The sequence below is a fragment of the Ranitomeya variabilis genome, chromosome 2 (assembly GCF_051348905.1).
Source record: "Ranitomeya variabilis isolate aRanVar5 chromosome 2, aRanVar5.hap1, whole genome shotgun sequence".
NCBI lineage: Eukaryota > Metazoa > Chordata > Amphibia > Anura > Dendrobatidae > Ranitomeya > Ranitomeya variabilis.
In genome coordinates, this window is record NC_135233.1 from 40,304,196 (window position 1) to 40,323,441 (window position 19,246).

General features: G+C 43.9%; 1 protein-coding gene across 1 annotated transcript; it reads right to left on the reverse strand.

The window, feature by feature from the left end:
- Positions 1-684: 684 nt before the first annotated feature.
- NENF (neudesin neurotrophic factor) lies at positions 685-16,310 on the reverse strand. The gene is made up of 4 exons (XM_077282302.1): positions 16,117-16,310; positions 13,341-13,401; positions 12,894-12,997; positions 685-2,957 (listed from the first exon to the last, which is right to left on the reverse strand). Exons 1-4 carry the CDS (start codon positions 16,276-16,278, stop codon positions 2,781-2,783), a joined length of 504 nt encoding a protein of 167 aa, XP_077138417.1. The 5' UTR covers positions 16,279-16,310; the 3' UTR covers positions 685-2,780.
- Between the last annotated feature and the right edge of the window lie 2,936 nt (positions 16,311-19,246).

Below are 19,246 nucleotides of genomic sequence, written 5' to 3' on the forward strand. Positions count from 1 at the left end.
ACTGATAATATAATATCTCTCCTTTCATGTACAAGGCGACCGTGCCTCTTTCCTGATCCGCCTCCTTCTGGTCTCCATTGCCAGCTGCCCCCTGAGTGAGCCTACCAGGTCGCGCCATTTTACCTGCATGCCCCGGTCAGCAATCCAATGTAGGGCACCGCCATGTTTCCTGGCATGACCCCTCTGATGCCACTTGGGCATGCCCATCCGCGTGCCTTGCGCCTGTGAGGTCAGTGGAGTGCACCGTCACTTCCTGTGCACCCCTGCCACGAGCATGATCACACAGACCTGTGTGGCACTCCCTCCCGCACATATGATGGAGCCCACCTTGAACCTTGTGTCCGTCCATATCTTGGGAGTTCAAAGCTTTTATTGCCCCATCAGATGAGCTGAACATTTCTTTTTTGTGAATAGCAGTAAACCTGCATCTTTTCCTTTTTATTGTTTTTAAAGAAACATTCAATGACAGTGACAATCATGGATTAAGAAGAAGAAAAAAAAAACAACAACATTGGTAGAAAATAAAAGATATTTATAAAGCAGTGTGTTTGGTCTGAGTATAAAATCAACCACTACAGTGCGCAAGCACAACACGGATTAATGGAGGTGTAATATACTTGTGTTCAGTGAGCGCCCCCTATGGTGGTTGCAGGCATCCAAAATTTAACTTTTTTTTTTTTTTTCAGAGAAGAAATAAATTTGATTAGTACAGAATATTGAACAACCAATATAGTCAAAGACCAATTTATTAACATGCCCAAGGTTAATCAATTCACTCAAATGCCTCCCACTGTTGGAAGAAAAAAATAAAAATACACAAAACCCAAATATTAGAAATAAATAGTTTCCAGTGCGGAAATGATTGCACTAATCTGTTAACCTGCTGCATGTTATAACAGACTATGACTCCGAAAATAATCCACTCTTACATAATGAGGTATATGAGTCTGTAGACGGCGTCTCTTCTACTGCCACACTGGGTGAAATAATGATGGATCATAGGTACAGGAATGCTGCACGTTTGTACCACCTGGATCTTATCAATGGGAAATTAAAGGGGCATTCTCAAGTTTGGACGTTATACCCTATCTGCGGGATAAGGGGATAACTTCTCGACTTCCTCCGGGACCCCCACAGATCCCGAGAGACAATATGAATGGAGCGGTAGCTGATATGCGCACTGCCGCCCCATTAATGAGACCGATCAGCTATCTCCGGCGGTCCTAATAAGAATGACCACTGCTGTATTTACAAGGCTTTAGAGCCCCGGTTCCTAGGATCAGTGGGGGTCCCAGTGGTCAGACCGCCAGCTATCAGGAAGTTATCCTCTGGAGGAGTGTTGCTGTTTTAGGAAGAAAGCAGAATTGCTTTTCTAATCCTAGAGCAACTCTTTAAGAGAAAGTTGGACTTTCAACAAACTTTTCATAAACCAATAGTGTAAGCGAATATAGGAAACTTTGTAATTTGTCCGATTATAGAAATCTGCTTCTTTCTCCACTTATGAGCCACTTCTTTTCCTTTCCTGCTTCCTGCACTTAGTCATTCTATGGAGACCAGAGGGGAAGACATATATTTGCACAGTACAGTTGGAGAAAAACAAAAAAGGAAAAATGTCAAACAAGATCAACCAAGGGAGTGGACGAGAGGAAGGATTATAGGTGCGACCACAAAACATGATGCAGACTGCTTTGAAAGAGAAAATCTTTTCCTCCTGATCCCAGGTGCAATCAACCGGATCGACATTTGGAACAAGAATTTTGCACACTTACATAAGTATTTGTTATTTTCTTCTCAAAAACCATCTGAGCCTCATTTAAAAAAAACATTCACAGCTCCCGTTGTGACCAGCACTATTCCACAGATTAATAGCGCTTTTTTAGAGTAAAGATCTCTCTCCTCTGAAGATTGAACCATTTTTTCCTCCAGAGTGTCCTCTTGTCTTTTGATGGGGTTTTACATTAAAATCATGTCCCCCCGTCACAGACTAAATAAATATTTAGAATTGAGAGTCCTCAGTGGTTGATACCTTTTAATGGCTAACTGAAAAGATGGTAACAAATTGCAAGCTTTCGAGACTACATACGTCTCTTCATCAGGCAAAGACTAAAACAAATTCTGAAGAATCACATATTTATGCACAACATAGTTCCTGAGACTAAATAAATGTAATTCTTGTAATCTCTCCTTATAAGTAAGATCCTGCATGCCTCTTATCAGTTTTGCGGTGCAAAAGTTACAAGCAAAAACAGAGGGGAATGTAAAAATGTCTCCAAAGCACAACTGTGTAATCCAAAGATTGTGACTTCAGCACTTTTCATGGGAGAGAGTAGAACATCCCTTTCCTGTAGACATTTAGCACTACTACACAGGGTGCTTTGTGTAAGTACCCTCCCCTATGGAAACACAGCCATTGCTTCCCATTCCTCGGGACCAGAAGAACTTAGAATAGTTCCTAAACGCAACAAATGTAAACTCTACAGTAAATCCCTCCCAAGATACAACTATCAGGCCAATAGAAAAAGTTTTAGAGCCAAAAAATGTTCCCATATTTAAAAGTTGTCCAGAACTAGAAAAAAAAAAAAAAAAAAGTGGTCAGCGCCATACCTGTCCAGAGGCTTCATCTGGTATTGCATTATTCAAGTGAATGGTGCCGAGCTGCAATACCACACACAACCACTTGACAGGAGAGGTGCCGTTTCAGGAACAGAAGTAGAACACTTTTTTTTTCTAATTTTGCAAACCTCTTTAGGGAAATCATTATACTATGTCAATGACAACCTTTAAAATTCATCTTTGATCTTAAAGTGTGGTTGATCCTCAGGTTTAAAGCTTGAGTTGGGGCTGCCATCTTTATTCAAGATCCTCTGAGCAGTATACCCGACAATCGGGTATTTTTTCTTATAAACGCTTTCAAAAATGTCATCAAGAGACTTCAACTGTTCCCCAGTGAGGCCGGTCTGAAGAAAACAAGAGAAAGTACAAGATTACATTACATTACTGATCCTGAGTTACATCCTGTATTATACCCCAGAGCTGCACTCACTATTCTGCTGGTGCAGTCACTGTGTACATACATTACATTACTGATCCTGAGTTACATCCTGTATTATACCCCAGAGCTGCACTCACTATTCTGCTGGTGCAGTCACTGTGTACATACATTACATTACTGATCCGGAGCTACATCCTGTATTATACCCCAGAGCTGCACTCACTATTCTGTTGGTGCAGTCACTGTGTACATACATTACATATCCTGAGTTATATCCGGTATTATACTCCAGGGCTGCACTCACTACTCTGCTGGTGCAGTCACTGTGTACATACATTACTGTTGTGAATTTGCTTTTTGCTCCCTCTAGTGGTTACTAGTTTTTTGACTCTGGTTTTTCTGTCATTCCTTTTATCCGCACCTGGGTCGTTAGTTAGGGGTGTTGCTATATAAGCTCCCTGGACCTTCAGTTCAATGCCTGGCAACGTAGTTATCAGAGCTAGTCTGCTGTGCTCTTGTCTACTGATCCTGGTTCCAGTTATATCAGCTAAGTCTGCCTTTTGCTTTTTGCTATTTGTTTTGGTTTTGTATTTTTGTCCAGCTTGTTCCAAATCTATATCCTGACCTTTGCTGGAAGCTCTAGGGGGCTGGTGTTCTCCCCCCGGACCGTTAGACGGTTCGGGGGTTCTTGAATTTCCAGTGTGGATTTTGATAGGGTTTTTGTTGACCATATAAGTTACCTTTCTTTATTCTGCTATCAGTAAGCGGGCCTCTCTGTGCTAAACCTGGTTCATTTCTGTGTTTGTCATTTCCTCTTACCTCACCGTCATTATTTGTGGGGGGCTTCTATCCAGCTTTGGGGTCCCCTTCTCTGGAGGCAAGAAAGGTCTTTGTTTTCCTCTACTAGGGGTAGTTAGATTCTCCGGCTGGCGCGTGTCATCTAGAATCAACGTAGGAATGATCCCCGGCTACTTCTAGTGTTGGCGTTAGGAGTAGATATATGGTCAACCCAGTTACCACTGCCCTATGAGCTGGATTTTTGTATTCTGCAGACTTCCACGTTCCTCTGAGACCCTCGCCATTGGGGTCATAACAGTTTGCCAGGCCAATATTAAATGTTTAATGCATTGCAGAAGAGGGATTATAAGAGAAGATTCTGAGTTTTTTTTTTTTTTTCTTCTTCCCCTTTATCTCAGAGTGGCTATGCTTGCTGCAGACATGAATGTCCAGACCTTGATTACAAGTGTGGACCAGCTGGCTACTCGTGTGCAGGGCATACAAGACTATGTTATCAGAAATCCTAGGTCAGAACCTAAAATACCGATTCCTGAACTGTTTTCCGGAGACAGGTTTAAGTTTAGGAATTTCGTGAATAATTGTAAATTGTTTTTGTCCCTGAGACCCTGTTCATCTGGAGATTCTGCTCAGCAAGTAAAAATTGTTATTTCGTTCTTACGGGGCGACCCTCAGGATTGGGCTTTTTCGCTGGCGCCAGGAGATCCGGCATTGGCTGATATTAATGCGTTTTTTCTGGCGCTCGGTTTACTTTATGAGGAACCCAATCTTGAGATTCAGGCAGAAAAGGCCTTGCTGGCTATGTCTCAGGGGCAGGACGAGGCTGAAGTGTATTGCCAAAAATTTCGGAAATGGTCCGTGCTGACACATTGGAACGAGTGTGCACTGGCCGCTAATTTTAGAAATGGCCTTTCTGAAGCCATTAAGAATGTTATGGTGGGTTTTCCCATTCCCACAGGTCTGAATGATACTATGGCACTGGCTATTCAAATTGACCGGCGGTTGCGGGAGCGCAAAACCGCAAATTCCCTCATGGTGTTGTCTGAACAGACACCTAATTCGGTGCAATGTGATAGAAAAACCGCAAATTCCCTCATGGTGTTGTCTGAACAGACACCTGATTTAATGCAATGTGATAGAATCCTGACTAGAAATGAGCGGAAAATTCATAGACGCCGGAATGGCTTGTGCTACTACTGTGGTGATTCTACACGTTATCTCAGCATGCTCTAAACGTATAGCTAAGGTTGTTAGTCCTGTCACCGTTGGTAATTTGCAACCTAAATTTATTCTGTCTGTAACTTTGATTTGCTCACTGTCATCTTATCCTGTCATGGCGTTTGTAGATTCAGGTGCTGCCCTGAGTCTCATGGATCTCTCATTTGCTAAGCACTGTGGATTTACTCTTGAACCATTAGAAAATCCTATACCTCTTAGGGGTATTGATGCTACACCATTGGCAGCAAATAAACCGCAGTATTGGACACAGGTTACCATGTGCATGACTCCTGAACACCGCGAGGTGATACGTTTCCTGGTTTTACATAAAATGCATGATTTGGTTGTTTTAGGGCTGCCATGGTTACAGACCCATAATCCATACCTCCCAACTTTTGAAGATGGGAAAGAGGGACAAAGTTTGCGGCGCGCGAAGCGCGCGCTGCGGCAAATTTTAGGCCACGCCTCTGACCACACCCATTCATAATTAGTCACACCCATATCCACGTCCCAAGCACACCCATTTAGCACTGCTGATCACACTGTTTCATATACAATAGTTATAAACAAAAAAATATGGCCACACAGTGCTCCATACTGTATAATGACCACACATGATGCCCCATACTGTATAATGGCCACACATGACGCTCCATACTGTATAATGAACACACATGACGCTCCATACTGTATAATGACCGCATGCATACTGTATAATGGCTGCACATGATGCTCCATACTGTATAATGACCGCACATGATGCTCCATACTGTATAATGACCGCACATGATGCTCCATACTGTATAATGGCCGCACATGATGCTCCATACTGTATAATGACCGCATGCATACTGTATAATGGCCGCACATGATGCTCCATACTGTATAATGAACGCACATGATGCTCCATACTGTATAATGACCGCACATGATGCTCCATACTGTATAATGACCGCACATGATGCCCCATATTGTATAATGACCGCACATGATGCTCCATACTGTATACTGGCTGCACATGATGCTCCATATTGTATAATGACCGCACATGATGCTCCATACTGTATACTGGCTGCATATGATGCTCCATACTGTATAATGAACACACATGATGCTTCATACTGTATAATGGCCACACATGATGCTCCATATTGTATAATGACCGCACATGATGCTCCATACTGTATAATGACCGCACATGATGCTCCATACTGTATACTGGGCGCACATGATGCTCCATACTGTATAATGACCGCACATGATGCTCCATACTGTATAATGACCGCACATGATGCTCCATACTGTATACTGGCTGCACATGATGCTCCATACTGTATAATGACTGCACATGATGCTCCATATTGTATAATGACCGCACATGATGCTCCATACTGTATACTGGCTGCACATGATGCTCCATACTGTATAATGAACACACATGATGCTCCATACTGTATAATGGCCACACATGATGCTCCATATTGTATAATGACCGCACATGATGCTCCATACTGTATACTGGCTGCACATGATGCTCCATACTGTATAATGACCGCACATGATGCTCCATACTGTATAATGACTGCACATGATGCTCCATACTGTATAATGGCCGCACATGATGCTCCATACTGTATAATGACCGCACATGATGCTCCATACTGTATAATGACCACACATGATGCTCCATATTGTATAATGACCGCACATGATGCTCCATACTGTATACTGGCTGCACATGATGCTCCTTACTGTATAATGACTGCACATGATGCTCCATATTGTATAATGACCACACATGATGCTCCATACTGTATACTGGCTGCACATGATGCTCCATATTGTATAATGACCGCACATGATGCTCCATACTGTATAATGACTGCACATGATGCTCCATACTGTATAATGACCCCACATGATGCTCCATACTGTATTATGGCCACAGTTCTCCATACTGTATAATGACATACAGGCACGCAGCTCACACACATGCAGCATCACACACACACAGTATCACACATACACACGCAGCATCACAAACGCAGCTCACAAACACATGCAGCTTTGACACAAATGCATCACACATGCAGCCATCACACACACACACAGCCATCACACACACACACCCAGCCATCACACACACACACCCAGCCATCACACACACCCAGCCATCACACACACCCAGCCATCACACACACCAGATACCTCATACACACATGACACACACACAAATGCAGCATCACACATCTCACACACACACACACACACACACACACACAATCTCCTCTGTGGTGCAGGGGCGGCTGATCTGTCCATGTGCAGCTCTTCAGTTTCTCCGGCTGCTCACAGCTCTGCACTGTCCCGGCACCTCCCCCGTCTCTCCTTCTCTGCCGGGATAGCAGCTAAGAGCAGGAGACGCCAGAGCTCTGTGCACACACCTCAGGTAGTGAGTCGCTGACCTCTCATCTTGATCGCTGCTGGCTCTCTTCCTCAGCGTGGCAGCGCCGCACACACAGGGGGCGGGGGCGGGGGCGGGGGAGGGATCGGTCGGGAGGAGACCCAGCATGTATAAGAAAAAAAAAACAGCCACAAACCTAATCGGGCTCTCTCTACGTCCCGGAAGTGGGCGGGGCTTCACCGGCGGCCGCAAATTCGGGATTTTAAATGCCCGAAGCGGGACAGCGGGACCCCGGTGCCAAAGCGGGACTGTCACGCTGAAATCGGGACGGTTGGGAGGTATGCATAATCCAGTCCTGGACTGGAAGGCTATGTCAGTCTCAAGTTGGGGCTGTCGTGGTATTCATGGGGATTCCCTGCCTGTGTCTATTGCTTCTTCTACGCCTTCGGAAGTTCCGGAGTATTTGTCTGATTATCAGGATGTCTTCAGTGAGTCTGAGTCCAGTGCACTGCCTCCTCATAGGGACTGTGACTGTGCTATAGATTTGATCCCAGGCAGTAAATTTCCTAAGGGAAGACTGTTTAATCTGTCGGTACCTGAACATACCGCTATGCGTTCATATATCAAGGAGTCTCTGGTGAAAGGACATATTCGTCCGTCTTCTTCCCCTCTTGGTGCGGGATTCTTTTTTGTGGCAAAAAAGGACGGATCTTTGAGACCTTGTATTGATTATCGGCTTTTAAATAAGATCACTGTCAAATTTCAGTATCCTTTACCGCTGTTGTCTGACTTGTTTGCCCGGATTAAGGGTGCCAAGTGGTTCACCAAGATAGACCTTCGTGGTGCGTACAACCTTGTGCGCATTAAGCAAGGTGATGAATGGAAAACCGCATTCAATACGCCCGAAGGTCATTTTGAGTACTTGGTGATGCCTTTTGGGCTCTCCAATGCGCCTTCAGTTTTTCAGTCCTTTATGCATGACATTTTCCGGAAGTATCTGGATAAATTTTTGATTGTTTATCTGGATGATATTTTGGTTTTTTCTGATAATTGGGATTCGCATGTGGAGCAGGTCAGGTTGGTCTTTAAAATTTTGCGTGAAAATTCTTTGTTTGTCAAGGGCTCAAAGTGTCTCTTTGGTGTACAGAAGGTTCCCTTTTTGGGATTCATTTTTTCCCCTTCTGCTGTGGAGATGGACCCAGTCAAGGTCCGAGCTATTCTTGATTGGACTCAGCCCTCGTCAGTTAAGAGTCTTCAGAAGTTCTTGGGCTTCGCTAACTTCTACCGTCGTTTTATCGCTAATTTTTCTAGCATTGTGAAACCTTTGACGGATATGACCAAGAAGGGCTCCGATGTAGGTAACTGGGCTCCTGCTGCCGTGGAGGCTTTCCAGGAGTTGAAACGCCGGTTTACTTCGGCGCCTGTTTTGTGCCAGCCTGACGTCTCACTTCCCTTTCAGGTTGAGGTGGATGCTTCGGAGATTGGGGCAGGGGCCGTTTTGTCGCAGAGAGGCCCTGGTTGCTCTGTTATGAAACCTTGTGCCTTTTTCTCTAGGAAGTTTTCGCCTGCCGAGCGAAATTATGATGTGGGCAATCGGGAGTTGTTGGCCATGAAATGGGCATTTGAGGAGTGGCGTCATTGGCTCGAGGGTGCTAAGCATCGTGTGGTGGTCTTGACTGATCACAAAAATCTGATGTATCTCGAGTCTGCTAAACGCCTTAATCCGAGACAGGCCCGCTGGTCATTGTTTTTCTCCCGCTTTGATTTTGTTGTCTCGTATTTACCAGGTTCAAAGAATGTGAAGGCCGATGCTCTTTCTAGGAGCTTTGTGCCTGATGCTCCTGGAGTCGCTGATCCTGTTGGTATTCTTAAAGATGGAGTTATCTTGTCAGCTATTTCTCCGGATCTGCGACGTGTGTTGCAGAGATTTCAGGCTGATAGGCCTGAGTCTTGTCCACCTGACAGACTGTTTGTCCCGGATAAGTGGACCAGCAGAGTCATTTCCGAGGTTCATTCCTCGGTGTTGGCAGGTCACCCGGGAATTTTTGGCACCAGAGATCTGGTGGCCAGGTCCTTTTGGTGGCCTTCCTTGTCAAGGGATGTGCGGTCATTTGTGCAGTCCTGTGGGACTTGTGCTCGAGCTAAGCCTTGCTGTTCTCGTGCCAGCGGTTTGCTCTTGCCCTTGCCTGTCCCGAAGAGACCTTGGACACATATCTCCATGGATTTCATTTCTGATCTTCCGCTATCTCAGGGCATGTCCGTTATCTGGGTGATATGTGATCGCTTCTCCAAGATGGTCCATTTGGTTCCTTTGCCTAAGCTGCCTTCCTCTTCCGATCTGGTTCCTGTGTTTTTCCAGAACGTGGTTCGTTTGCACGGCATCCCTGAGAATATTGTGTCAGACAGAGGATCCCAGTTCGTTTCCAGGTTCTGGCGATCCTTTTGTAGTAGGATGGGCATTGATTTGTCGTTTTCGTCTGCTTTCCATCCTCAGACTAATGGACAGACGGAGCGAACCAATCAGACTTTGGAGGCTTATTTGAGGTGTTTTGTCTCTGCTGATCAGGACGATTGGGTGACATTCTTGCCGTTGGCTGAGTTTGCCCTTAATAATCGGGCTAGTTCCGCCACCTTGGTTTCGCCTTTTTTCTGCAACTCTGGTTTCCATCCTCGCTTTTCTTCGGGTCATGTGGAGCCTTCTGACTGTCCTGGGGTGGATTCTGTGGTGGATAGGTTGCAGCAGATCTGGAATCATGTGGTGGACAACTTGAAGTTGTCACAGGAGAAGGCTCAGCGCTTTGCCAACCGCCGCCGCGGTGTGGGTCCCCGACTACGCGTTGGGGATTTGGTATGGCTTTCTTCCCGCTTTGTTCCTATGAAGGTCTCCTCTCCCAAATTTAAACCTCGTTTTATTGGGCCTTACAAGATATTGGAAATCCTTAATCCTGTATCTTTTCGTCTGGATCTTCCTGTGTCGTTTGCTATTCACAATGTATTTCATAGGTCCTTGTTGCGGCGGTACATTGTGCCTGTAGTTCCTTCTGCTGAGCCTCCTGCTCCGGTGTTGGTTGAGGGCGAGTTGGAGTACGTGGTGGAGAAGATCTTGGATTCTCGCCTCTCCAGGCGGAGGCTTCAGTACCTGGTCAAGTGGAAGGGCTATGGTCAGGAGGATAATTCCTGGGTGGTCGCCTCTGATGTTCATGCGGCCGATTTAGTTCGTGCCTTTCATGCCGCTCATCCTGATCGCCCTGGTGGTCGTGGTGAGGGTTCGGTGACCCCTCACTAAGGGGGGGGTACTGTTGTGAATTTGCTTTTTGCTCCCTCTAGTGGTTACTAGTTTTTTGACTCTGGTTTTTCTGTCATTCCTTTTATCCGCACCTGGGTCGTTAGTTAGGGGTGTTGCTATATAAGCTCCCTGGACCTTCAGTTCAATGCCTGGCAACGTAGTTATCAGAGCTAGTCTGCTGTGCTCTTGTCTACTGATCCTGGTTCCAGTTATATCAGCTAAGTCTGCCTTTTGCTTTTTGCTATTTGTTTTGGTTTTGTATTTTTGTCCAGCTTGTTCCAAATCTATATCCTGACCTTTGCTGGAAGCTCTAGGGGGCTGGTGTTCTCCCCCCGGACCGTTAGACGGTTCGGGGGTTCTTGAATTTCCAGTGTGGATTTTGATAGGGTTTTTGTTGACCATATAAGTTACCTTTCTTTATTCTGCTATCAGTAAGCGGGCCTCTCTGTGCTAAACCTGGTTCATTTCTGTGTTTGTCATTTCCTCTTACCTCACCGTCATTATTTGTGGGGGGCTTCTATCCAGCTTTGGGGTCCCCTTCTCTGGAGGCAAGAAAGGTCTTTGTTTTCCTCTACTAGGGGTAGTTAGATTCTCCGGCTGGCGCGTGTCATCTAGAATCAACGTAGGAATGATCCCCGGCTACTTCTAGTGTTGGCGTTAGGAGTAGATATATGGTCAACCCAGTTACCACTACCCTATGAGCTGGATTTTTGTATTCTGCAGACTTCCACGTTCCTCTGAGACCCTCGCCATTGGGGTCATAACACATTACATTACTGATCCAGAGTTACATGCTGTATAAGGGTATGTGTCCACGGTCAGTAAACGCTGCTTGTTTGACGCTGCGCAGAGCTGCAGGGTCAAACACGCAGCGTCCAGATGTTCCAGCATAGTGGAGGGGATTTTATGAAATCCCGTGTCCACTATGCGTGGAAACACGCATCCGACTTCCCTGCGACTCCGGACATGCTGCGCATCTTTTCAGATCGCAGCATGTCCGTGCTACCTGCGGCGACGCTGCGTCGCCGCAAGTAACATCACAGGGCGCTATGCGAGGGTGCGATGATCCCGGATGTGTACAGTTAACACATCCGGCATCATCGCGTCCCAGAAAGGGGGCGGGGCTTAGCGCCGCGCAGCTTCGCCGCTCCGGCGATACCGCCGGCCATCCTGACCGTGGACACGTACCCTTATACTGCAGAGCTGCACTCACTATTCTGCTGGTGCAGTCACTGTGTACATACATTACATTACATTACTGATCCTGAGTTACATCCAGTATTATACTCCAGAGCTGCACTCACTATTCTGCTGGTGCAGTCACTGTGTACATTACATTACTGATCCTGAGTTACATCCAGTATTATACTCCAGAGCTGCACTCACTGTTCTGCTGGTGCAGTCACTGTGTACATACATTACATTACTGATCCTGAGTTACATCCTGTATTATACCCCAGAGCTGCACTCACTATTCTGCTGGTGCAGTCACTGTGTACATACATTACATTACTGATCCTGAGTTACATCCTGTATTATACCCCAGAGCTGCACTCACTATTCTGCTGGTGCAGTCACTGTGTGCATACATTACATTACTGATCCTGAGTTACATCCTGTATTATACCCCAGAGCTGCACTCATAATTCTGCTGGTGCAGTCACTGTGTACATACATTACATTACTGATCCTGAGTTACCACCTGTATTATACCCCAGAGCTGCACTCACTATTCTGCTGGTGGAGTCACTGTCTACATGCATTACATTAATGATCCTGTACTGATCCTGAGTTACATGCTGTATTATACCCCAGAGCTGCACTCACTGTTCTGCTATTGTACAAATAATGTAATGCTATGTATATAGATACATAGCATTATTTGTACTTGTCTGGAGAGAAGGCCTCCAGAGGTGTCTGACAGCCCCAAACTCCACTCTCCCCATTGAAAATACATGAATGCTCCGCTGAGAGTTGGCATTAATCTCCTGATTTTATGTTATGCTTATCCCCAGTGGCGTAACTTGAAACTCATGGGCCCCGATGCGAAAGCTCCAACGAGACCCCAAATATTTTAAATCTTTAATAGTAATAGTCTTTTTCTATAGGCCAAAGGGACTTTTACGGCCCCCTAGGCTCCAGGGCCCGGGGGCGATTGCAACCCCTGCTTATCCCTCACATTACTTAGGTGATGACCTTACCGTGTCAGCAATAAGATCTTCTGGTTCCAGAGACATCTTGGCCACAGCCCGTGTAGAGTCTTTTCCTGCGAGTGCATTATAAGGGGCTCCCTTCCCGTAGAACTCTGTAAAACATATGTCACCATTAATCACCAAGATTGGACCACAATACACGGACTGAAGTTATCACACCCGGGTCAGGAGACCCTCCGGCCAGTCCGATCTCCATCCGGTTTATATGATCATATGACTCAGCCCTAAAAAGAGTTTTAAGAAATATAATTGCTTTCTTCCTTCAAGAAAGAGCGCCTCTCTCGTCCATGGTTGGTACTGCAACTCAACTCAATTCCCTTAAAAACAGCCCAATGGACAAGGTTAGGGTTTCTTTTGGAAGGAAGTCTGCATACGTTGCATTAATCCAAGGATGCAAAGAGAATAGAAAAAATTTCATAAAATAATAAACGTCACCTTTTCCAGCTGAAACATCAAAGACGGCTCCTTTTACTGCCATATATATGGGCTGATCCTCCTGTGGAGAAGATGATAAATATGTCAGAATGGTAACAAAGATCCAGACAATACAAGTGGATCTGACAATAAAATCAATTAAATATAGGGACAGTTCAAGGTGAGCGAGTATCACACAGGTTAACCTTTGCTTAAAGGGAATCTCATGTCCCCCAAAGATGGCTTCTGGTCATGCGCAATGCGCCCCTCTGAAGCCATGAGTGGCGCATGTGCGCACATTTACATGAGCGGCGATGAGGCCGGATCATGAAAATTATGTTATCACGTCCACAGAAGCAGTCTTGAGCCATGGCAACATGATGGATGAACGCTCTGTAGGAAGATCGATCTTGTACAAGCCTAGATAGGTCCACCAGGGTCTTCTCCGCCGTTATCTTGATAGTATCAAGTCATCGATTTGCTGGTCTTCCTCATCACCTTGTTCTTTCTATTCTTCCAACCATGATGTCCATCTTCAGTGATTGCTCTCTTCGTATGACGTGTCCACAATAGGCAAGTCGTAGCTTGGTGATCCTTGCTTCCAGTGATAAGTCTGGATTCATTTGTTTGTTCTTCTTGCCATCCATGGTATTGATAACATCCTTCTCCAGCACCACATTTCGATGGCGTCAATTCTTCTTCTGTCTTGTTCCTTTATCGTCCAGGTTTCGCATCTGTATGTTACCACAGAAAAGATCAAACTAGGTATTTTCTTCATCGCCAGGGAAATGTTCCTCCATTTGAAGACCTTGTCCAATGACTTCATTGTTGATTTGCCCATAACTATTCTCCTATTGTCTTCAGGTGTTGTCGCTGCATCTTGAGCGATCATTGATCCAAGTAGGTTGAAGTCCCTTACAACTTACAGTTCGTCATCACCGATCTCGAGTCTCGGTTGTACTTGGCAATAGTCAATATCTTTGTCTTCTTTGTGTTGAGTAGCAGTCTAATGTTCGACCTTTCCATCTTCACTCCGTAATAAGTCCTTCATTCCATCTACGCTTGTTATCAATGTTGTATCATCTGCATATTTAAGATTATTGATTGGTCCAGCAATTTTTATTCCTTCTTCATTTTCGGCAAATCTTGCCTTCCTGAATGTATGGAGCGTTTATTTGGACACCATATGTTGGTATTACTTTGATTAGGTGGCAATCGAACCAGAGGACTTTGGAATATGGATGCCAAATTTCCAATGCTTTCCTCAAAATACCATGGCTACAGAGAGAGACAACTACATTAATGCCATTATGGACGGACCTGGCTGTAGAGAGGAATGTAGCAGGAAGATAGGAGGCAGAGTGGGGTTGGAAGCTGATGCTACATGAGCTGTGGCAGCGATCTCCATGGGTGGGTGGAGGAAAGAAGATTCCCTTCCACAAGCTGCTGTCTGGTCCTGAAGGGTTTGCACCCAGGGATTGTCAGTCATCCCCTGGAGACAGAGCTGCAGAAAAGAATGCCATTCTTTACCGTGTCTGATTGTTTTCTGATAAGTTTTTAGGTTGTTGCAGATTTCAAGTCTAATAACTCCGACTGCCATTATTTCTCTCCAGACCCAACAGCCTCCAACTTGTCTGTCTTACAGTGTATCATGTCAGGAGAAGGTTACTATCCTTTATAACTAGGAAATATTTGTCAATATTAGTTTAGAATATAAATATATAAAAAAAATGATTAAAAAAAATGATAAAAAAAATAGCTTCAAGAAGGACTGAGACCAGGCTTGGAAGAGTAAATCGCCATCTAGGGTGGATTTACAGCTTCAGTAAGGGAGATGTCACTTATTATTTGGAAACTGCACCCTTCAGAACAATGGGAACTGCTTTGTAGCCTTTTTTTGACTCACATTCTGTTCCAAAATCTGCATTGAAAGTTTAAGCATACCGGAAATCAGATGAAATTCCAACAACTCTTATATACAGGTTGCTTAAAATATGTTCAGAAATTACCTTGTGGTGCTCATTATAAAGTTCTGCAGCATGTCTTTGCGCAGATTCATAGTGTATTACCTTTTTTTGCATTGAAAAAGAGTTAAATCTGAACCGAACATGTAACACTCATGGATTTTGCTGAAGATTGTGCTCCAGGTACGCTGCGGAGATCCATAACAAATACACGAAGTGTGAGCTTAGTCTTGATGCATGTGATGAAAAAAAAAAAAAATAGGGCAGATTCTGTCACTGATTTTGATGCAGAATCTGCAGCAAAATCCAAATGTATTTTTTGCAGATTTGCTGTGGATTTCACCCTAGCCGTAATCTGCAGGCTAAATCTATAGAAGAAAATTCTGTAGCATGAAAATTTCAAAAGGAACGTTTTTCACACCTTTTGTGAGATTTCGTAGCATCTCAACCACTTTGCTTCGACTGTAATTGGCTGTGCATTTTATGTTGGAAATGATTTGTAACATTTGTATGAGTTTTATATATTAGTTTAGGTTAGGTTCGCGCTAGCGTTCGACATTCTGTTGTTGCTTTATAAAAAGAGATCGGAACACCTGAAAAACACATCCGTCCTACGACAGATACAAATAATGTCAGACGGACTCTGTTCACTATGATGTTATCATTTGGGAGGACGTCTCCAAAGTCAATGTGAACCTAGCTGTACCGTCCAATAATCCAAAATATCTGATCATTCAGCTCCTGATGCCATAGTGCAGGAATGGAAACATATAGTAAACCATCGATGCATGTATGTAATGCACTTGTTAAACCGGCAAGAGGAGGATAGTTACCTGTTCCCCATTATACCTGGCCAAGTCCTCGTCCGTGAAGAGTCTGACCGGCTTACGTGGAGGACTCGTGCCGCGTCCATCAGGGTCCCCATTCGCACAGCAGAGAACGACAGCACCCAGGAACAGCACAGAGTGACACACAGCTCTGCTGCATGGCGACATATTGAGCACAACTTCCTAGAGAGGGCGGGGAGCAAGAACAAACTACAAAGCTCGGCCCACGGTTAACCCTTACCCTGCCAGAGCTGGAGTTCCACTTTTCTGAACCCTAATCACACATGCAGGTTTTGACGCAGCTTTCGCGAAAGCGTGTGTGCAAATGGAACAGGAAGCAACTTTATGTTAGTAGACAAATTCACTTCTGTTAGGGTATGTTCACATGTGGCATATTGGGGAGAAGAAAAATTGATCATGATTAAGGGAGCTTAGTCTCCAGAAACGCGTTGAGATTCTTACCCATCTGGTTTGTGCTGAAGTCTGTATCCTCCATGTTTAAAGTTTGTGAATAAAGAAAACTCTTTTTTACGGATTCGGTGAAGCTGGACATTCTCTTCTTTTTTAGAAGAAAAAATGCACGGTCTTCCAGTACCAGCAAAGTGAATGACATTTATGACATTTCTGAAATCTCATGCACACGCTGCTTATTTTTTTCCTGGCGGATTTGAACCATCAAAGTGTTTTTTTCAAATATTCTTATAGCGTTTTTTTTTTTTTTTTAACCCTTTCTAATGAATGGGGTAAAAACACAGATAAAAGCGCATGCAAAAACGCCCATGTGAACATACCATGTCGTTTCAGGGGAATTTGCAGAAGAATGTTTGTGTCTGCCTCTAGAAACTCCTTCCTTCTCCATCTACCCTTCTCCATAAGCCACATTCACATGTTCAGTATTTTACATCAGTATTTGTAAGCCAAAACCAGGAGTGGGTGAAAAATCCAGAAGTGGTGACGTGTTTCTATTATACTTCTCCTCTGATTGTTCCAAATGTAAAATACTGACTAAATACTGAACGTGTGAACGTGACCATAGAATTTGCAGTACTATCATCTCTAGGGCCTCATTCAGAAGTCCGTGATTTTTCACGAATGCAAAAAAACGGTCCGAGTGTCATCAGTGTTTTGGATCTGTGATTCAGCAGTGTTAGGTAAGTGATTTTATATATTGATAAATAATTTACAAATCTTCTGCTATACTTTGCAATGGTAATCACGGACAGCACATGAACTGTACACTGATGCCGTCCATATGTTGTTGGCCATGATTTTCAATGACCCATAGACTTATATTGGTATTTTTCATCTGTGATGAATAGACATGTCACTTTGATTTTTGCAGCGGACACACGGTCCAAAAAAAAATATGGACCATGCACGGCCCCATAGACTAGAATGGGTACTTGTTAAAACCGTGAAAATGTGATTCCAGCCTTCCAAGAACATTCCTGCGTAATTTTTGCACTGCACGAGATTCCTGAAAATCTCCCACACAGCACTGCTATGGTATTACGCCGTGGATATTCCACAGGCAAATCCACAGCAGAATACGTCCCATGGGAACTTTTCCTTAGACAAGGTTTACATCGAGTTTTGTAGTCAAAAACTAGTAGATTTGAAAAATTTCAGAAGAATTATTTTTTATTTTCATCGCAGCTTTTTGACTAGAGAGTGCCTAATTTGGACCGGAGTCCTTCATGATCCACTTCAAAGTACTGACACACACTTTTTTTCCACCAGGCGAGTTAAAAAAATTAAAATAAATTAAAAAAACACCCAAAACTCATCACATGAACAGCAAAGTAGATTTTCCAAAGATATTCATAGGAATAGTTTTCAAAACATTTTTATGTAGTTATTGGAGCAAAACCACTCCAAAAAATCCCCCCCAAAACCCTCTGGCTTTGATCTCACATACTTCATTTAGAAGTTTTTTTTGGAGCAGATCCCATTTAAAATGCCCCTAAAAACCATTTATATTCATTTCTATGGGAATTCCACTTTGCTGCTCATATTATATGTTTCTGAGTGTTTTTTTTTTTCCTGAAGAAGTTTTGAAAAACGCCCGGTGGAAAAAAGAAAGCGAATGTCACTTTTTTGAAGCAGATCCTAATGGAATCTGCTCTAAACTAGGCACTAAAGAAAAACTCTTCAGAACCGACTCAGGACCAGAAAAACGCCCCAAAAGCCTACATGCACCCAGCGTCTTTTTTGAGGTGGATTCTGTCTGAAATCTGACAGAAAAAGCACTGAAAAACCACTGTAAAAAATGGACCCAATTCTCAGCAATTTTAAAAAAGACGACATTGCTGTGCATGGGTTCAGTATCTTGTTACTTCTTGAAAAACGTGCGATTATTAAACACCTCAAAAAATCTCCATGTGAATATAACCTGAAAACTTTTTTCCCCACGGTGAGGTTTTAAAAATGTTTAAAAAAAAGCCTCTCAAAATCCTCGCCACATAAACAGCAAAGTGAATTTTCCTATTAAATAAAAAAAACTATTTGAAGAATATTTGAAGTTATTCATTACGGGTTTATTTGTTCTTTTAATGGGGATTTTCACACAGATTCGCTACAAAACTCTCCTCACAAAACCCTGTGTGAACATCGGCGCACAGTATTTTGACAACAAAAAAAACGCCAGTTAAAAAAAAAATGGTGTTTTCACAATATGGCTGTGTGCACACAATGCGGAATTTGTGCGGATCTGCAGCGGATTTTTCCGCGCAGAAACGCTGCAGTTCCGCACAGTGATTTACAGTACAATGTAAATCAATAGGGAAAAAAAAAAACTGTGCTAATGGTGCAGAAAAATCCGCTGCGGACTGAAAAGAAGTGTGTGTCACTTCTTTTGTGCGGAACTGCAGCGTTTCTGCACCCTTCCATTATAGAAATCCGCAGGGGTAAAAAACGCAGAAAATCCACACAAAATCCGCATTAATTCCGCATCAAAACCACACAAAATCCGCGGCAAATCCGCACCTGCGGTTTCTGCCAGGAGATGCAGATTTTGTGTGGAAAATTCTGCACCCCAATCAGCAACGTGTGCACATAGCCTATTGCAGCGCAAAAACAACCCGGTAACGTGTTTGGTGTATATTTACACCTTTACTATGCACAAAAAAATCCCCAC